Raw genomic sequence first — 22,154 nt, forward strand, 5'->3', positions numbered from 1 at the left:
CTATTGGGCGTTAGTGAACAACCCATCCCCCTCTTGGTGGTATCAGTGGAGCCCACAGGAGAAGTCTGGACTTCTACCCCCAACTAGCAGGAATGAGGTACACCTCCCTCTCCTTGATAAAACAGTGTCAGAGGAGGTCGAATGGAGAGGCAGGAATTCCACACTGCTCAGTGCTCTCCATGGTGTCAGCGGAGTCCCTGTGAGGATCCATGCCTGTATCTAACAAATAGCCCTTATATTATTCAGGAAACCTAGAGAACTGGCATCACAAAAGCATCTTTCAGATGATTCTGTCTTGTTGATCCTAACATTTTCGAAGGATGCTGCAGATAAAATTAATGTTATTTTTCTTCCAGAAAAATAGAACAATTATAGCTTGGGCAGCTGTACCCACAGGAACAGTAACAAGGTGGCTTTTAGACTCACAGTCAGGGTGATACTGGTGGAAGGCTAGTGGGGAGCTTGTACTTCTATCCTTACCCAGCAGTAACAAGGAGACCCTCTCTCCCCTCCAGTATAAGTGATGAACATGTGGAGATCCTGGACTTCCATATCCACCTGGAAGTAAAGAGCTAGTGGCCCCTTTCACCTGCCATAGCAATATCAGAGGAGGCCTGCTAAAATATAAGGTTTAAGTAACATCCAGTCTTAAAAGAATCCCCAAATATCTCGGTTTCAATAGAAAATCATTAGCCATATCTAAAACCAGGAAGATTTCAAACTGAATGCAAAAAGATTATCGACATACACCAACACCATGATGACCCAAATGTCAAAACTATCTGACAAGGATTTTACGCAGACAGCATAAAAATGCTTCAACAAGCAATTATGAACACACCTGAATCAAATGAGAAACTAGAAAGTCCCAGCAAAGAAAGTTATAAAGAACCACCAAATGAACATCTCAGAACTAACAAATAAAGTAACACAAATAAAAGCTCAGTAAATGGGCTCACCAGCAGAATGGAAGGGACAGAGCAATCAGCGAACTTGAAGACCAAACAACTGAATGTGCCTAATCTGAATGAACAACAGAGACAAAACAGACTGGAAAAAAAACGAATAGAGCTTAGGGACATGTGGAACTGTAACAAAAGATCTGACATGCATGTCATCAGTCTCCTGAGGCAAGGGTAAAAAGAATAGAGTTGAAAAACCATTCAAAAAAATAATTGCTGAAATTCTCTCAAATTTGGCAACAACAGAAACATACAGACGCAAGAAGCTAAGTGAACACCAAACAAGATAAACCCAAAGAAATCTACTCCGAAACACATCATAATCAAACTTCTGAAAATTAAAGACAAAGAAAAAAATATTGAAAGCAGCCAGAGACAAATAATGCATTACGTACAGGAAGAAAATTCAAAGACAGCAGATTTATCAGAAACCACAGAGGCCTGAAAGAAGTGGCACATTTTTCAAGTACTAAAAGAAAAGAACTGTTAACCCAAAATTCTATATCTCTTGAAAATATCCTTCAGAAACAAAGGGGAAATCAAGCATTCTTAGATAAAGAAAAACAAAGGGAATTTGTCATTAAGCAGGTCTACTCTAAAGGAATGGCTAAAGAAAGTTCTCTATGCAGAAGAAAAAAAAATAAAAGAAGGAATCTTAGAACATTAATAAAAAAAGAGCAATGAGAGATGCAAAAATAGGGGTAAATACGATAGACTTTCTTTCTCTTGAGTTTTCTGAATTGTATTTGATGATTGAAGCAAAAATTATAACATTGTCTATGTGGATTCCAATGTACATAGAGGAAACATTTAAAACAATTGTTACAAATGGGAAAGAGTAAGTAAAGGCATGCTCTAGCGGTCCGGCCGCAGGGGTTATTCAGGGATGCACTGAGAAGTAGTGAGAAGAATGGTGAAAGAAAGACACAGAGAAGCGGGATTAGGAGGGACGGTCCCCTGATAGGGAAGCGCCGACAGCTCTGGTTTATTCAGTGTTTTTATACATGCCAGGGGTCAAAAGTTTACACAATAACTATTTTTGTCTTCCTTTGATGCGGCCTCTGCAGTCTGCCCTGTGCTAACTATTAACTATGAGAAGCCATTCACAGCGCTTCACTGATCTGGTAAGAACAGGAAGGTACCCATAACAGGATCTTCGGTGGGGGTCTTTGCCATCCCACCTACTTCCCTGTCTGCAGGCTTTGCCAATGCATGGGAATGTGAATTTGGCTCCCCACAGTTCCCCCTTTTCTTTCTAAAAGAAGCCGTTGATGATTTATCCGGAGCTGGGTGATGGCAGAGAAGGCTGCTTGGAGACAGACTGGGAAAACACAAAGAATTAATAAAACAATACCTGCCTCAGAGTCACTGATCACTCGGCCCACTGCTTGTAATAATCGAGAGACAAAGTTCTGATAAGGCTCGTCAGGTCCCTGGCGAATTTTTGTAAGTTCCTCTGTGCATTTGGAAGATGGCAATTTCTTCCAGGCAGAGAGGGCAATATTGGATACTTGATCATAAATCCATCTTTCCCAACCAATTTGATTAGCAGTATCTGAAAAGTTAGCTAAGCCAGTGAGCATTTCATAAGTAACCTGATTACCTGCCAAGCGATTACGGCGAGAAATTTCCTCAGCTTTTTCCAAAAATTCAGTTTTCCACAACAAGTAGTCACCCCCGTCTAGGCAGGCTTTTGCTATGCCCTTCCAATCATTAGGAGGTAAAGCATCCTCTGCCAAGGTTTCCACTATGGCTAAAGTAAAGGGTGCTGTAGTTCCATATTGAACTACAGCGGCCTTAAGGTCCTTTAAAGTCTTAAAAGGTAATGGTTCATGGTATTGCTGTTGATCCTGGGGATGAAGTCTAACAGGGAAAGCATGAAATCCTTCAAGAGTCTCCCCCGACATACGAGCTTGATGAAGAGCCCCTTCAAGGGGAGACATAACAGTTGCAGGCAAGGTGCTCAATTTTAAGGGAGGCAAGCAAGCATTAGGAGCCCCAGGGGGCTTTTTAATAAAGGTAGCTGCAAAAGCACGTACCAGGGCCTCCTGTTCCTCTTCAGAGGCAGGCATGGGCGTCATTCCCAAGGGTTGAGGCTGTGCACAAATTACAGGAGTCTCCTCGGGGGCCGACGGAGGAGGAGGCAAATCCTCAGGAGGAGATGAAAAAGGCTTGTATGCCTCAGGACATGGGACTAGGCATTCTTGGACCAGATTAAAAAGCCCAAAGGTGTCTACAGGAATTCTATCAGGGCCATGCAGAGTATAATGCTTCCGCAGGCCTTCCCCCACCTTTGACCATGTATCCATGTTAATAGTGCCTTCCTCAGGAAACCAAGGACATGCCTCTTGTACTGTCTCCAAGAATTTTTCTAACTGCTTAGTTTTTATAGAAGCCCCACGGGCATGCATCATAGATTGCAACACTTGAATGTAAAGAGCTTGTTCCTTAGAACCAGAATGTCCCATTTTTACTCCTAATGTATAACTATGCGCCCACAACTGTTTATACTCACACAACTTCTTCAGCAGGCCTTACCAGAACTGGGCATTCTTCTCACAGTATTTCTCGGGTCCCTGTTCCGGGCGCCACCTCTAGTGGCCCGGCCGCAGGGGTTATTCAGGGATGCACCGAGAAGTAGTGAGAAGAATGGTGAAAGAAAGACACAGAGAAGCGGGATTAGGAGGGATGGTCCCCTGATAGGGAAGCGCCGACAGCTCTGGTTTATTCAGTGTTTTTATACATGCCAGGGGTCAAAAGTTTACACAATAACTATTTTTGTCTTCCTTTGATGCGGCCTCTGCAGTCTGCCCTGTGCTAACTATTAACTATGAGAAGCCATTCACAGCGCTTCACTGATCTGGTAAGAACAGGAAGGTACCCATAACAGGATCTTCGGTGGGGGTCTTTGCCATCCCACCTACTTCCCTGTCTGCAGGCTTTGCCAATGCATGGGAATGTGAATTTGGCTCCCCACAGCATGCAAAGGGAAGTAAGGTAGAACTTTATTTAAACTGGTAAAATGACCATACCAGTAGATTGTGCTACATTATAACACCTAAGCAACTAATAAAAAAGCTACACAATGGGATACTAAAACACACTATAGATAACTCAAAATGGAATTCTAAAAAAGGTTCAATTTACTCATAGAAATGCAGAAAAAGAAAACAGAAACAAAAACAGGAGATACCAGAAACAAATAAATGCTAGACTTAAGTCTTAATATATCAATAATTGTATTACATGTAAATGGTCTACACATGCCAATTAAAAGAGATCGGAAGAATGTATTTTAAAAGTGACCCAACTGTTTTCAATTTACAAAAAACCCACTTCAAATATAATAAGTGGGTTGAAAGTAAAAAGATGACAAAAGACATACTATGCAAAAATTAATCAAAAGAAAAAAGTGGCTATATTAATGTAAGATGAAGTAAGTTAAAAGAAGTGGCTATATTAACATATCATAAAGTACACTTAATGTACACTTCAAAGTAAAACATATTTCATATACGCTCCACAGTAAAATATCATAAAACAGACTTCAGACCAAAGAAAATTACTAGTGACAGACATTACACAATTATACAAGGGTAAATCACCAAGAAGACACAGCAATCCTAAATCAGTCGATTTTGTTGATTTTTTCAAAGAATCAACTTTCAGTTTCATTAATTTTCTCTATTCTCTATTGTCTATTTTGCTTATCTTTACTCTAATATTTATTTCCTTCTTCTGCTGGCTTTGCATTTACTTTGTTCTTCTCTTTGTAGTTCCATAAGTGGTAAAGTTGTTTGACATCTTTGTTTTTTAATGTAAACATTTATAGCTATAAATTTCCCACTTCACACTTTTTTGCTGTATTCCATAAGACCGTATGTTGTTTTCATTTTCATTCATCTCTACGTATTTTCTAATTTCCCTTGTGATTTTTTAATCCATTTGTTGTTTAAGAGTGTGTTGTTTAATTACACAAATCTGCAAATTTTCCAGTTTTCCTTCTGTTACTGATTTCTAACTTCATACCGCTGTGGTCTGAGAAGATGCTTTATATATCTTTTAAAATCTATTTAGACTTCATTTGTGGCCTAATATATGGTTTATCCTGGAGGATGTCCCATGTGCACTTGAGAAAAATGTGTACTCTGTTGTTATGTAGAGTGTTCTGTGTGTCTGTTAGACCTAGTTTGTTTATTGAATTTTTCAAGTCCCCTATTTCCTTACTTATTTTCTGTCCAGTTGTTCTATCCATTGAGAGTGGGGTACAAAAGTCTCCAACTCTTACTGTGGAACGGTCTATTTCTCTCTTCAATTCTGTCCATTTTTGATTCAGTTATTTTGATGGTCTATTATTAGGTGCATAAACATTTATAATAGTTATACCTTATTGTATTAAGCCTTTTATTTATAATAAAAGGCTCTTCTTTGTCTTTTGTAACCTTTTCTCATTTAAAGTCTATTTTGTCTGATCACTACAGCCACCCTTGCTCTCTTTTGATTACTATTTGCATGAAATATCTTTTTTCAGCCTTTCACTTTCAGCTTATTTGTGTCTTTGGATCTAAAATGAGTCTGTTGGAGACAGCATATAGATGGATCTTTTTTTAATACATTTTTCCAATATCTGTCTTTTGACTGAAGATTTCGAGCCATTTATTTTTAAAGTAATTACTGATAGGGAGAGACTTCTGTCATTTTGCTATTTGTTTTTCATATGCCTTGTAGTTTTTTGTTCCTCATTTCCTGCATTACTGTCTTTTCTATTTAACTGATTTTTTTGGTAGTAAAATGTTGTGATTCCCTTCTCATTTCCTTCTGTGTATATTCTATAACTATTTTCTTTGTGGTTACCATGGGGATTATATTTAACACTCAAAAGTTATAACATTCCTATTTGAATTTATACCAGCTCAACTTCAGTAACATACATGAACTGCCTCTATACAGCTCCATCCCTAACCTTTTCAGTTATTGATGTCACAAAATTACATCTTTATACACTGTGTGTCCAAAAACATAAAGTAATAGTTGTTTTTTATAATGTATTCTTCTCTTAAATTATGTAGAAAACAAAAAGTGGAGTTTCAAACCAAAGTTGCAATAATAGCTTTTAGGTTAATAATTTTTTAAAATGTATTAGTCTCTTCAATTACATAGAAAAAGAAAAGTGGAGGTACAAATGATTTATCTTAGTCAGCTTGGGTTGCTGTAACGAAATAGTACAGACTGGGTAGCTTAAACAACAAACATTTATTTTTCACAGTTCTGAAGGTTGGGAAACCAAGACCAAGGGGCTGGCCGATTGGGTTCTTGGTGAAGACCCTCTTCCTGACTTGCAGAAGTCTATCGTATTGCTGTGTCCTTACGTGGCAGGCAGAGATGGGGACTTGGGGGGAGGGCTATCTGGTCTCTTCGTGTAAGGGTACTAATTTCATCATGAGGATCCCATCCTCATGTCCTCATCTAAACCTAATTATCTCCCAAGGGCTCTACTTCCTAGTATCACCACATTGGGGGTTACAGATTCAACATATGAATTTTAGAGGGATATATTCAGTCCATAACAACCATCAAAAAACAAAAATTGGGCCGGGCGCCGTGGCTCAAGCCTAAAATCCCAGCACTTTGGGAGGCCGAGGTGGGCAGATCACAAGGTCAGGGGATCGAGACCATCCTGGCTAACACAGTGAAACCCCGTCTCTACTAAAAATACAACAAAATTAGCCTGGCATGGTGGCAGGCGCCTGTAGTCCCAGCTACTTGGGAGGCTGAGGCAGAATGACATGAACTTGGGAGGCGGAGCTCGCAGTGAGCTGAGATCGCGCCACTGCACTCCAGCCGGGGCCATAGGGCGAGACTCTCACTCAAAAATAAAATAAAATAAAATAAAATTGGCCAGGTGCAGTGGCTCAGGCCTGTAATCCTAGCACTTTGGGAGGCCGAGGTGGGCGGATCACAAAGTCAGGAGATGGAAACCATCCTGGCTAACACGGTGAAACCCAGTATCTACTGAAAATACAAAAAAATTTAGTGGGGCATGGTGGCGGGAGCCTGTAGTCCCAACTACTCAGCAGACTGAGGCAGGAGAATGGCGTGAACCCAGGAGGCCAAGCTTGCAGGGAGCCGAGATCGCGCCACTACCCTCCAGCCTGGGCGACAGAGCAAGCCTCTGTCTCAAAAAAAAAAAAAAAAAAAAAGAGGATGGGCATGGTGGCTCATGCCTGTAAGTCCAGCACTTTGGGAGCCTGAGGCAGGTGGATCACTTGACCTCACTAGCTCAAGACCAGCCTGGAAAACATGGCAAAACCCCATCTCCACAAAAAAATACAAAAATTAGCTGGGCGTTGTGGCAGGCGCCTGTAGTCCCAGCTACTTGGAAGGCTAAGGTGGGAGGATCACTTAAGGCCAGGAAGCAGCAGTTGTAGTTAGCTGAGATCGTGACACTGCACTCCAGCCTGGGCAACAGAGCAAAACCCTATCTCAAAAAAAAAAAAAAAAAAATGTAGAAGGATGTGGTAGGCTGAATCACCACCTCAAAGACGTCCATGCCCTAATCCCTTGAACCTGTGAATATGTTAAATGGCAAAAGTAATTTTGCAGATGTAATTAAAATAAGAAGAGTATCCTAAATTATCCAGGTGGCCCAATGTAATCAAATGGGTAGGCAAAAGTAGAAATCTTCCCTGGCTGGATTGGGAGAGATCTGAAGCATGAGAGGGAATGCATTGCTGGAGGGGGCCATGTGGAAGGCTTGAGAAGAAATGCAAGCAGCCTCTAGAAGCAAAGACCAATCCTTGGCTGATGACCAGTATGGAAAGAGGGACCTGTCCTACAGTTGCCAAGGAAGTGAATTTGACCAACAACCTAAATGAACTCAGAAGTGGATTTTTCCCCAGAGGACCCAGTAAGGAACACAGCTCTACCAACACCTTGATTTTGGCCTTGTAAGACCCTAGCAGAGGACCCTATCAAGCTCACCCAAACTTCTGACCTACAGAAACTGTCAGATAATGCGTTGATGTTGTATTAAGATGCTAAGTTTGTGATAATTTGTTATGGTAGCAGCAGAAAACTAATGCAGGGGACTTATCTAGAGTAAAAACAACTATAAAAGACATTCTTGGGGAAAGTGGGAAATTCCTATATAAACTGGATTATAAATAACGTTATGGAATTACTGTTAATTTTCTTAGTTTTCAAAATGGTATTGTAGCTGTGTCAGAAAACTTCCTACTTACTCAGATAGGAATGCTGAAGTACTTTGGGGTCAAGAGCCATGATGTCTGCAATACATACTCAAATAATTCAGGGGGAAAAATATATATATATATAATATGTACAAATGAAAAGAGATAAAGCGAATACAGCAATAATTATTGAATCTAGGTGAAAGGTATATGAATGTTTATTGTACTATTCTTTCAATCTCTCTAAGTGTTTGAAAATTTGTATTGTTATAATAAAAAATAAAGGGGAAAAAGTGTTGAGTTAAAGGTAGACACCAAAGAACACATACTGTGCTATTCCATTGATATAACTTTAAAAACTATATGTAGGTAAGGAGTTCATCTGGAGATGAACACTGATAATGGTTGCACCACAACGTGACTGTACTTAATAGCAATGAACTGGCACTTAAAAATGGTTAAGATAGGTTGGGCGCAGTGGCTCACGCCTGTAATCCCAGCACTTTGGGAGGCCGAGGCGGGTGGATCACGAGGTCAGGAGATTGAGACCATCCTGGCTAACACGATGAAACCCTGTCTCTACTAAAAATACAAAAAAAACTATCTGGGTGTGGTGGCGGGCATCTGTAGTCCCAGCTACTTGGGAGGCTGAGGCAGGAGAATGGCGTGAACCTAGGAGGCGGAGCTTGCAGTGAGCCGAGATCACGCCACTGCACTCCAGCCTGGGTGATAGAGCAAGACTCCATCTCAAAAATAAAAAAAAATAAAAATAAATAAAGTTTAAGATAGTATATTTTTGTTATGTGAACATTACCATAATTTAAAAATCACCTAGAAAAAGAACCAAAAAATCCAAACACATATGTAGTGGTAAAACTACATTGAAAATAAGGCAGTGGCCAGGCGTGGTGGCTCACACCTGTAATCCCAGCACTTTGGGAGGCCAAGGCGGGTGGATCACTTGAGGTCAGGAGTTCAAGACCAGCCTGGCCAACATGGTTAAACCCCATCTGTACTAAAAATACAAAATTAGCTGGGTGTGGCGGTGCACACCTGTAATCCCAGCTACTTGGGAGGCTGAGGCAGGAGAATTGCTTGAACAAGGGAGGCAGAGGTTGCAGTGAGCCAAGATCGCACCATTGTACTCCAGCCTGAGCAAGAAGAGCAAAACTCCGCCTCAAAAAAAAAAAAAAAAAAAAAGAAAAGAAGAAAAGAAAACAAGGCAGTAATGATCATAAATGTCAGAATAGTGGTTACCTATAGAGCGGAGAGACAGATGAGGAGGACAGATGACTGGAGGAGGACACATGTTGAGCCTCTGGGTGCAGGAGATGTTTTATTTCTCAATCTAGGTAGTAGCTATACATTACTATCATGTATTAAGTTATACATACATGTTTTATGCTCTAGTCTATATATGTCTAGTATTTCACAGTAAAAGGAAGTTATTAAAAGTAAGTCTTGTATTTGCAAAACATTACCTAGTTTTTCCAAAATTTGTTTTTATTATTCATTCATGTTCTACCTTATGTCAGAAAGGATTGATGATGAGCCTGTACTTTGATTCCTACCTAATAAGGTTTGGAAGCATGATCATTCCTAAGATTCCTTTTTCTGAACAGAAAAACAGAATCACAGACCTAGGCATTCAGAAACTGAGGATGGGGCCAGAGATCTGTGCTTTAACAAGCCCTCTTGGTGATTCTGATGCTTGCCAAAGTTTGAGAACCACTGCTGTAAGTATATGTAAAAATAATCCTTGTTATTTTCATGGAATAACAACCTCATCTTTAGGACCTTTTAAATACTTCTCCTGATGCCCATCGTATCCGTATAACTGTAGTCTCCCATTCTATCAAATGTTGTACCTGGCTGATGTAGAAGACTGATCTGGAGGCCTGATTCAGTCAGGAAGAGAGAGATTTTGTACCCTTATTTTCTAAGGCATTTAAAGAGTAACCTAATCTTATGACAAGAAGCATTCCCTTGGCAAGAAGCTGAGGCTCAGAGGGGCAACAGACCATGCCCACCAAGTGTTAATAGCCAGATCCATCACCAAAACTGAGGTCTCCAAGATGAGCCAAGATCCTGTCTCCTGAAAGCACTCAACAAGCATTACATCGGGAAATTCTATTCCATTAGCCAGAGTGTACATCCTTGATGGGGATGACCTGACTGGGCTCATGACTACCAGCTGGGACTGCAGACAAAACAAATAACTTCCTTGAAGAGCTACATTTGCTGGGCAGCCCCAGGAGACATCCCTCTTTAGTTAAGGCTGAAGACTGCGAGAACACTGTCCTGGCTGAAGTGATGAAAAACACACCTCATATGTTTTTGATGGGCAAGCACAGAGTGGGCACAGCTCCTCATGAGGTCAACTGCAAGTGTACCGTCTATTAATGAGATGTGGTCCCTGGCCTCAAGGTGACAGACTACACTACCCCTTACATGTCAACACTAACCATCTTAAAATTAGGTAAGCTGCCAAATCATTTCAGCTAAAACAAAAGTACTGCCTTTCCCCTCCTAACTAAAGGAAAAACCTTCAGGAAAAGGTTAATTTCTGACTGAGGGAGAACAAGTAATCCAGAGCTGGAGATCTGCTAGACAAAGTGCCTCACCTCTGTGAGCACTTGAAAGAGGACTGGGCGGGTCAAACACTTCGGGTGCCTGTGACGCGTTGTCAAGGCAACCATGGCTAGCTCTTGCAAAGGGAATCTTCCCCACTGAGTTTTCATGCATTCACTTGCCCTTGTTTTTGTTTAAAGCTGTTCTTTAAATTCTTTTAAGATAAAAAACAATAATGTCTTTCTATTATTCTGGAGGCTTCGTTATTAGTTCAAGCCTCCTATCAGAGGTCCAGTTCTCTATGAAAATAAGGTGTCAAGGTAGTAAGGGCTTTGAAGTAATAATAATTTTCACTTTGTAATCATACAAATCGTGCTGTCTTTTAAAATAAACTGAAGCAGAAATGATTCAGAGTCTATATGTTTTGGATGGAAAGAGAGCACTGCTCCTAAACTACTGTAACAACATGATAGTGGGAAGAGAAGGCTAAGAGAAGTGCAGCCAATCAAAGCCTATTAAAAAAAAAAAAAAGAAAAGAAAAGAAAAAAAGGCTTATGAGAATACCAAAGAAATTTGCAAACTGAGATTCCGTGATGCTAAGGCATTGTCATTAAGTGTTTTAGGTGTGATGATGGAATTGTGATTACACGAAAGCAAGCAAGCAAGACAGACAAGAGGCTTCATCTTAAAAACTACATACTGCTATATATTGTCTATTCAACGATACCAGATTCTTTTTTTTTTTTTTTGAGACGGAGTCTCGCTCTGTCGCCCAGGCTGGAGTGCAGTGGCGCGATCTCGGCTCACTGCAAGCTCCGCCTCCTGGGTTCACGCCATTCTCCCGCCTCAGCCTCTCTGAGTAGCTGGGACTACAGGCGCCCGCCACCACGCCCGGCTAATTTTTTGTATTTTTAGTAGAGACGGGGTTTCACCGTGGTCTCGATCTCCTGACCTCGTGATCCGCCCACCTCGGCCTCCCAAAGTGCTGGGATTACAAGCGTGAGCCACCACGCCCGGCGATACCAGATTCTTTACAGATGAAAATTACATGATGGACAGAAAGAGAAATAGAAGCAAAGATATATGTGCTGATGGTGGGGAACGCCACGAACACCTCAATGTCCACCCAACTTTATACAGGCTATGAGGCACTGATGGACAAAACTTGGAAGGGCCTGAAGTCACCAAAAGCCTGTCCCAGTAAAAATTCTGATAGAGCATCACTCTGATGTGGCTGTGCTGCTGACCACCTCCATTCACAATCAAACTCTTCCGCAGCTCTGCAGATAACCATGCTCTAAATCTCTCTTAGCCCATATGTCTTGCAGGGACGAGTGTGAGGTCACGTTCTGAGTTTGTTTCAGTGAACAACAGCCTTACAGGGCAGCTTCTACTCCACTCCCTCTGGCTGATAAAGCTCCAAATTGATACACTAGTCCCCCTCAATCAGGAAATGAGGGAGAACCTACGGTTGCCTACGAAAAGATTCCAAAACAGACAAGAACACAGCATCCCAAAGTTGTAAAAAAACATTTATTACAGGAAACAAAAATAAATCTTCAAGGGCATCTCCTAGTATTTAGGAAAATTTCTGAACATATAAGGTCTATGAAGATAAATAAGATAGGAAAACAAGAAGGAAAATAGAGCATCTGGCCAAAAGAATTCAGGAAAAAAAATGGGAACTGAATGAGATAAGGAAAAATAATAATAAATCTAAAAATACAAAACTAATATCTGTACTAGAAACCATACAAAACCACATTGATTCTATAGAAATAGAATCAGTGGTATAAAAAGCAAACATGAAAAGTTCTTCCAGAAGGTAGAGAAGAAAAAGGAGACCAAAATCATGAGAGAGATGGTGATAACAATGGAAGACAATGAAATGAGTATATGGACAGTGTTCTTGATAAAGGGCTCCTATGAAACTGTCACAATGAAAGACCTACAACTGTTAATCAAAAGTGGTCACTGAGCATCAGGCAAAATTAAAGCAAACGAATTGACACTGAGATACACTCTGACGAAAAATGGAAAACTGCAAGGGCAAAGAAAAAAAGAATAAAAAAACAAGCATCAAAATACAGATGGAAAGATTACTGTATGTACAGAGACAATTCTGGCTGCCCTCAGACTTCTCCATCAAAATACCAACAGGTGGTGGTGGTTACATAAATCTACACATGTAATTAAATCATATAGAACTACTACTACTGATGCTGCTGCTACTACACTGCTACTACTGCTGATAGTCCTTGATGTACAATGGTTAGACCTATATTTTGATTTTACAATAGTGTGGAAGTGATACACATTCAATAGAACACCAGTAAATTACATAAGATATTCAACATTCAATACTCACTATTATTACAAAATAGGCTTTGTGTTAGATGATTTTGCCCAACTGTAGGCTAATATAGGTGTTCTGAGCCTATTTAAGGTAGGCTAAAGTATTATGTTCATTAGGTTACGTGTATTAAATGTATTTTCAACTCTATGATATTTTCAACTTACAATGCATTTATTGCGATGTAACCTCACTGTAAGTTAAGGAGAACCTATACTACTATACACACACAAATAGACACAAATGATTACATCTAAAAACTGGTGAAATCTGAATAAGACTTGCACTCTACTTAATAATAGTATTGTACCGAAGGCAGCTTCCTGGTTTGATATATTACAGTTATGTAAAATGTTATCATTGGGCAAAGCTGGGTAAAGAGCACACAGGATCTCTCTGTACTATCCTGGCAGCTTCCTGCGAGCCTATAAGTATTTTTTAAAAAGACAATAGATCAAGGTCTACTACAGAGATATGAAAGAAAAAAGACAATGAATGAAAGATTCTATATCCCAGTAAGTTGCTCTTTGTAGGTGAAAGCAGCAGTCATTCTTAGTTATGAAAGTAACCTGTGACACCTGGGCGAAGATCACACCAAACCAAGAGTTAAAACAAAGTTTTAAAAATGTTCAAAAATGAAAAAATTTTAAATGAACAGTTGTCCTTTAAAAGGTGTTCTTATAAGCTGTGGAATTAAAGAGCATTAAAATTTAAATAACTGCTAGGAATATGATTGTAAAACTGGAAGTGAATATCAAATACAATGGTTAAGAAATGGTACATGATTAGAAAAATTACAATATAACAGTAAATCGGCCAGGCACAGTGGATCACTTGAGGCCAGGAATTTGAGACCAGCCTGGACAACATGGGCAGAACCCCGTCTCTTCAACAATACAAAAATAAGCCGGGTGTAGTGGTAAGTGCCTGTAATCCCAGCTACTGGGGAGGCCGAGGCACAACAATCACTTGAACCCAGGAGGCAGAGGTTACAATGAGCTGAGATCGCACACTGCACACCACAGCCTGGGTGACAGAGTGAGACTCTGTCTAAAAAACAAAAACAAAAACAATAAAACCCCCATAAAAAACAAAAACAATAAAACCCCCATAAAAACCAACAACATAAAACCCCTGGAAAATAGATTTAGAAAATGGGAAATGTTAATTACCTGCTACTTTTCTTATCATACATGAGGATCAAGAGAAATACACAATTTTTTATGTTGATACAAATTATTTTTAAAAAGTACTTTTTTTTTTTTATTATACTTTAGGTTTTAGGGTACATGTGCACAATGTGCAGGTTTGTTACATATGTATCCATGTGCCATGTTGATTTCCTGCACCCATTAACTCGTCATTTAGCATTAGGTATATCTCCTAATGCTGTCCCTCCCCCCTCCCCCCACCCCACAACAGTCCCCGGAGTGTGATGTTCCCCTTCCTGTGTCCATGAGTTCTCATTGTTCAATTCCCACCTATGAGTGAGAACATGCGGTGTTTGTTTTGTCCTTGCGATAGTTTACTGAGAATGATGTTTTCCAATTTCATCCATGTCCCTACAAAGGACACGAACTCATCATTTTTTATGGCTGCATAGTATTCCATGGTGTATATGTGCCACATTTTCTTAATCCAGTCTATTGTTGTTGGACATTTGGGTTGGTTCCAAGTCTTTGCTATTGGCTATCTTTTAGCAGATCGAATAATAGAACTGATATTTTTCAAGTCTCTGTAGATAAAAGAAAACAAAATCCAAAGGCAAGACATCATAAAAAAAAAAGAACTCCAAAACTACGTTTTAAATAGTTTAATTAGAAAATAAGTACGAGTTTTGGCTTTTGTTGCCATTGCTTTTGGTGTTTTAGACATGAAGTCCTTGCCCATGCCTATGTCCTGAATGGTATTGCCTAGGTTTTCTTCTAGGGTTTTTACGGTTTTAGGTCTGACATGTAAGTCTTTAATCCATCTTGAATTAATTTTTGTATAAGGTGTAAGGAAGGGATCCAGTTTCAGCTTTCTAAATATGGCTAGCCAGTTTTCCCAGCACCATTTATTAAATAGGGAATCCTTTCCCCATTGAACTAAAGAGCTTCTGCACAGCAAAAGAAACTACCATCAGAGTGAACAGGCAACCTACAAAATGGGAGAAAATTTTCACAACCTACTCATCTGACAAAGGGCTAATATCCAGAATCCACAATGAACTCAAACAAATTTACAAGAAAAAAACAACCCCATCAAAAAGTGGGCAAAGGACATGAACAGACACTTCTCAAAAGAAGACATTTATGCAGCCAAAAAACACATGAAAAAATGCTCATCATCACTAGCCATCAGAGAAATGCAAATCAAAACCACAATGAGATACCATCTTACAGCAGTTAGAATGGCAATCATTAAAAAGTCAGGAAACAACAGGTGCTGGAGAGGATGTGGAGAAACAGGAACACTTTTACACTGTTAGTGGGACTGTAAGCTAGTTCAACCACTGTGGAAGTTAGTGTGGCGATTCCTCAGGGACCTAGAACTAGAAATACCATTTGAGCCAGCCATCCCATTACTGGGTATATACCCAAAGGACTATAAATCATGCTGCTATAAAGACACATGCACACATATGTTTACTGCAGCACTATTCACAATAGCAAAGACTTGGAACCAACCCAAATGTCCAACAACGATAGACTGGATTAAGAAAATGTGGCACATATACACCGTGGAATACTATGCAGCCATAAAAAATGATGAGTTCATGTCCTTTGTAGGGACATGGATGAAACTGGAAATCATCATTCTCAGTAAACTATCGCAAGGACAAAAAACCAAACACCGCATGTTCTCACTCATAGCTAGGAACTGAACAATGAGAACACATGGACATAGGAAGGGGAACATCACACTCTGGGGACTGTTGTGGGGTAGGGGGAGGGGGAGGGATAGCATTAGGAGATATACCTAATGTTAAATGACGAGTTAATGGGTGCAGCACACCAACATGGCACATGGATACATATGTAACAAACCTGCACATTGTGCACATGTACCCTAAAACTTAAAGTATAATAATAAAATAAAAGAAAAAAAATAAAATAAGTACGAGTTATGAAAATAAATACAAATAGCTTTTCACTTTCCTATTAAACACAAAGACTCCAAATTGCCCCAAAGGTTTCCCCTATATATTTGCCCATCTTTTAATTTTTTCAATTAATTGTATCTATAAATGATGTACCAACAGAAGTCAACAAATGAAGGATAAAAGTTTTTTTTTAATAGACAAACAACAGAAAGTGGAGAGGGCATTGCTGATATCAGACAATGAGAGAAAACTTCTGTTGTCAAGTATTAAAAGCAATTGTAATTAAAAATAGTTTAGTCATGAAATAATAAATGGATAAATGGATCAAACGAACACAAACAGAACTTGGTGTATAATGATAGGATGAAATAACTTGGTCTACTATAAAGTTTGCCTTTTAAATCAACAAAGAGAAGGGATTGTTTGAAAATTTTTTCTTAATCAACTGGTGATTTAGAAAAAGTAGTAATTCCTTGTCTTATCTCATATACTAAAATAATTCCAGTTAAGTGTAAAACTTAAATCACAAAGAATCAAGAAGAAAATATGTTATTTATCCTATCTCAAAGAAGGTCTAAGTACATATCTGTATGCTAATAATATTCCACTATAAACAAAATGCAAGACAAATGACAGACTGAGGAAAATTATTTGTAACAAAGGCCATTAAAAAAAGGACAAACACTTCCTACCTATATGGGAAAACACTTGATTAGACCATTCACATACATACCCCATTCAAATTCAAACATTCATTAAACACATGAAAAAGCCTACAATCACTAATAATAAAGGAAATACAAATGAAAATAACTGTATAACTTGAGAAAGGAAATTTGTATAGCCTTTATGGAGGGTAATTTGGCAATAAATACCAAATTGTTCTTGATTTTTTGAGAATTCATTTTAAGGAAATAATAAAATGTGTATAGATGGTTCCCAACTTATGACACCTTGCTTTAACAATTTTTCGACTTTACAGTGGTGCAATGATATGAAAGAGATATGCATTCAGTAGAAAGCAGTATGATACTCTCAAGACGCTGGGCAGCAGAACTGAGCCACGGCTCCCAGTTAGCCACACAGTCATAAGGGTAAACAACCGATACTCTGCAAGAGACTGTGTTTTCAGATGATTTGCCCAACTGAAGGTTAATGTAAGTGTCCTGAGCACATTTAAGGTAGGCTAGGTGAAGCTGTGATGGTTAGATGTATTACATGCCTACAATATTTTCAATTTAGGACAGGCTTATTCAATTTAGGATAACCCCATTGTAAGTCCAGCATCATCTGCACTAAGATTTCTGCCTTAAGTTTGGGGGAAGAGCACGGCAGTCATAACTTGACCAATGGATCAGCCCAGCCTTGCCACTTGGGTGACCAGCAATAAAATGACGTCAATAAAAGTACTTGCCTTTTAGAGTTCTCTAGGGATCCAAAGAGATAATAAGGTCATACCTACTCTGTACCTGGCCCATGATAAGTGTTCAGTAACAGACAATGGCAGTAGAAGTGGTGATATTTATCTGCATCATTGCAATAGAGGTTCAAAATCCCTTATCTGAAATGCTGTCAGCTAAATGTGCCTCAGAATTAAGATTTTTTGGAAATTAAAAGAAAATAGTGCATTTATCTAACTAGGTCTGGGATATTACTTGGTAATTTTATTATTCTTACAGTAAAATATATGAATACTCATTTTTAGTGGATAAATATCAGTTCAGTTCAGGTTTTACAGTCAAATTATGAAAAAACTTTCAGTTTTCAGAGCTTTCTGGACTTCAGATTTGCACAAGGATTGAGAATCTGCATTTATGATAAACATTAGAATCTATCTAAATGTATAATAAGAGATAGCTTAAATACATTATGATATATTCATAAAACAAAAAACTGCTCAGCTATAAGTCACTTTTTCAAATAGTTAATGATATATAAAAATGTTCAAGACCAAAAATATATGCATATTGAACTCCGTAAATGTAAATTATATAAATGTTTATAATTCCAAAATAAAAGACTGCAAGGAACCATACCACAATGTTAAATTAGCCACATGATGTTCTTTATACTTTTCTGTATGTTCTAATCCTCTACGATGATTAGGAAAACAATCTAACAACTTTTAAGTCATTTATGATTGATATTCCTGTGCAGGACTAGGCTAGTTATCATTCTAGAGGGTTATTGAGTCCACTTTTGCCATCAAGGAATCAACACTCTCATCCTAAAAGAGCTCTGGCCAATACTCAATTCTCTCTGCCTGCGACTGTATGTCATTCTCTATGAGGTATTCCCTATTGGCACCTCAGGACAACTTGACTCTGGCGTGAGGAAATAATAATTCAGGGCTTATTCAAATGTGTTTGACTTTTGTTCTTTTTCACTGTACTCATCAAATTTCAATCATTTAAGAAATTGTTGGGAGGAGGGATGAGGAGCCCTCATTTGGATTTGTTCTACTGCTTCTAGTAAAGAAAACAATATAAACTTGACAGGCCCAGCAATGAAAACCCCAATCGTTTTGTGGAGTAAATGGGATGTTAAGAGGGACTGTGGCATTGGAAGGGGCCCTTCGTGGAGGAGACAACAGTCCATCTTACCTAGCAGACTATTCTTCAATGCCTAAAGGGCGGGCCTTGGGCCACAGCTTTGAAGGGCCCAGTTCACAATTTGTTTGCAACACATGAGTATTCCAAACAGCCAGGTGGTTTTCCATGAAATCCTCGTGGGTCTGGAATTCTCCACTGATTTAATGTACAGTTTGAAAGTGTCTAACACCAAAAGATTATACGTGACAGAATAATTATGGGCTGTTACAAGCCTCACTTCTGAACTTAGAACAAAAGGTAAATAAATGGTCAATCAATGTCTAATTACTTCAAGAACCAGATGGATTGATATTTAATCACTTTAACATAGATTCCAACAGTCTTTTAAAACTATTGCTGAGAACTAGAGAAATCCTTGTGCAAAGCTTTTGCCACACAGAAATCATAGCCAACTCTAAAGTTAAATAGGAAGTTAACTCTCAGTTTAATCCCACAGAAAATTACTTGTTTCCAAGCAAATTATCCACTCAGGATACTTTTTTGAAGAGTGCTAATCCTTCCCTCCTGCTTCCTGCCTCCCACCCTTGCCTTCTCCCAACTCAAAGAGGAAGAAGAGTGCTCCATGCCATCAGGACCTTCCTTAAAATGACAACCTTTCAGGAAAAAGAGTTGACTTACCCTATCCCAGCTGAAATACAGGCCCAGCCGATCAAGCTGTTTCCTCATTTGTTTAATATTACTGTGAAACAATGGGAAAAAGGTTTGGTTTTTAGAGGGGGGATTAAAGCCATATACAAACCACACTTTGAGAATGTAAAGGGAAACTGAAAAATTATTCAAATGGGCTTTAAGTGGTGCTTTGTCCTAGCAGAAAAATCAACCACTAATAATCAGCAAAAAATACCAACAGATTAAAAGACATCCATTATTTGGACACATACAGAATCCACTAGAAACCACAAGGGTCTTTGCCCCTTCCTCCGGCCATTCAAATAGGCAACCCCTTTGAGATGTGCACTGCTGGCCCGTCCAGACGTCAATATTCTGCAAGCATTTAAGCCATATTATTTAAGCCAAGCATTTATAAGTTTAAAAGTGGCTGAAAATAAAAGCCTTAATATATAAATTGTGGGAATCCAAAAGAAACCACACACTGCTTTGTTAATGAAAATGTAAATCCTAAAACCTAAAACTATCCACCATTGAGAAACAAGGAGATAAACAGGTAAACCAACTTATAATATAACATGGAATAAAGAAATAAACCTTTTTCTCTTCCATTTTTTTTTTTAAAGAAAAAGGACTAATTCATTTCTACTGCATCCTCTTTTAGTTTCTAGCAGACTAAAAATACGAAAAACCATGAAAAAGCCCTCTGTGTAATCTCTGATTAGCTAATGGCAGCTTATTTAATCCAAGACCCTATGCTAAGCACTTTGCAGAGAAGTGCTTAATCTTTATCCGATCACATGAGATAGGAACTATGACTATCTCTCTTTTACAGATAAGTAAACTGAAGCACAAATAAGTAAAGAGAAGTTAAGTAATTTGCTCAAGGTGATCTTCTGGCAAGAAGGGAAGGCAGGATTTGCACCTAGGTAGCCTGGCTCAGGGGCCATCATCTTAACCGCTATTCACTAGTAGAGAGGCTGGCAAACTTTAAAAGGGCCAGATGATGAATGCTTTCAGCTTTGTGAGCCAATCAGTCTCTATCACAACTACTCATCTCTGCCACTGTCTCACTCACGGAAGCAGACACGGACAATATGTAAACAAATGGATTTGACTGTGTTCCAATAAAACTTGATATACAGAAACAGGTAGGGCCAGATTTGGCCCACAGGCCGTAGTTTGCCAACTCCTCGTCTAGCTTATATCAAAATAAGCCATGTTTGATCCACTTTATTTGAATCATCATTTCCTCCTCTTTTTTATCACTACATAAAATCTAGTGATAAAACTAATTAATCTAGAATTAAACATTACTAGAAAAGTAGAAGCTAGGGATTAGGAAGAAAAAAGAGACCTGGATGACACAGTATGGACAGTAGATGTTTTTACAATGTATGTACAGTACATACTATGTACGTACACAGTATATACTGTACATAGTATGTACTGTACAGAGTATGTACAGTACAGAGTATGTACAGAGTATGTACTGTACAGAGTATGTACAGTACAGAGTATGTACAGAGCATGTACAGAGTATGTACATAGTGTGTACATAGTATGTACAGTAGATGTTTTTGCAATGTATCCTTGGGTAAGCTAGAACAAAGAGAGGTAAGAGACACTGGGCACAGGCCCTGGAACTGCCCTTCTGTCTCTCTAAGGGGTGGCATGGGGAAGGGTCCCAGGCCTTTGTGAAATGAGCTGATGCAGTGGCCCCAGAGGATTCTGCCAAGTTCTAGGGTGAGGACCTCAGGACTTTAGCAGGAGGGAGAGGAATGAGCACCGCTGGCCCACATGTAGTGGAAGCCTGAGGTCTGGGTGGGATTGGGAGTGTGTTTCGCCTTGGAGAAAACCACACCCAGAATAAAGAGGCCATATATTTCTACATGGAATGCGTAAGTTCCTCTTGCTTCTGAATGGTGAAGGCAAAAAATAAACTGAATTTTCAGAGAAAATTATAATGTAGTATTTGGATATAGTAAAACTACGGTCAAGAAGACCAGAAGCATTATAGAAATTTAACAAATGCAACCCTCTTCTTTTTCCTACTGAATGTAAATACTCAAAGGAAAAATAACTGTAAATAACAAAGCATCAAAATGAACACATGATCAAATATCCAAAACCCTCTTTGAATATTTCTTAGATAAGAATACAATATGTTAAAAGATAAACACCAATATATACAATCTTATTTATCTCTTGGTATGCTGCAGTGTTTTGTTTGCTTTGCTTTCCATTTTTTATGCACAGGTTAAAAAAATTTTTTTTAAGGTTTTTTTATGCAAGTATTTGAATATGCCTGTGAACACTTACCTTTGTGTCCAACTTTCTGGATGTAGATTCCTCTCGATTGCGGCATTTTCAGCAGGCAATCCAAAAGCATCCCATCCCATGGGGTTTATGACCTAGGACCCAGAAGAGAAACATCAACCATGGCAAATCACTAAGAACTCCATTGGTATCGCCTTCTGGGGCAAACTCAGCACTCTCTCCTGCTAACATGACTTATCCTTTGCTGGATGATTTCAGGTTATGCACCTGACAGCCAGCTGGCTACCTATGACATAACCATAGAAGACAACTTATAAGGTTACATGCAAAGTACCAATAAGTTACCTCTGAGGAGGTGTTTTCATGAGTACTTTTTATTTTCTTCTTTTCTATAGTCTCTATGTTGAACCCGAATTGTTTTTCTGAAATTTTAAAGAGTTTCTTTCAGTTTCAAATATATATATAGATATACACACACACACACACATAATG

General features: G+C 38.9%; 1 protein-coding gene across 10 annotated transcripts in view; it reads right to left on the minus strand.

Annotated features, from left to right (window-relative positions):
• Positions 1–22,154, minus strand: part of LARS2 (leucyl-tRNA synthetase 2, mitochondrial) — a 167,995-nt gene that overhangs the window by 115,731 nt on the left and 30,110 nt on the right. For 9 of the 10 annotated variants that reach the window (XM_055280185.2, XM_063610888.1, XM_063610909.1 and 6 more), the window contains 2 exons: positions 21,705–21,796; positions 19,392–19,452 (listed from right to left, as the gene is read on the minus strand). In XM_055280185.2, the coding sequence (XP_055136160.2) occupies positions 19,392–19,452; positions 21,705–21,796 (153 nt within the window). Of the gene's footprint in view, positions 1–19,387; positions 19,453–21,704; positions 21,797–22,154 lie in introns of all 10 variants that reach the window. The other variant, XM_055280188.2, reaches the window with a different exon arrangement.

Source organism: Symphalangus syndactylus, chromosome 1 (genome assembly GCF_028878055.3).
Source record: "Symphalangus syndactylus isolate Jambi chromosome 1, NHGRI_mSymSyn1-v2.1_pri, whole genome shotgun sequence".
Taxonomy (NCBI): Eukaryota; Metazoa; Chordata; class Mammalia; order Primates; family Hylobatidae; genus Symphalangus; species Symphalangus syndactylus.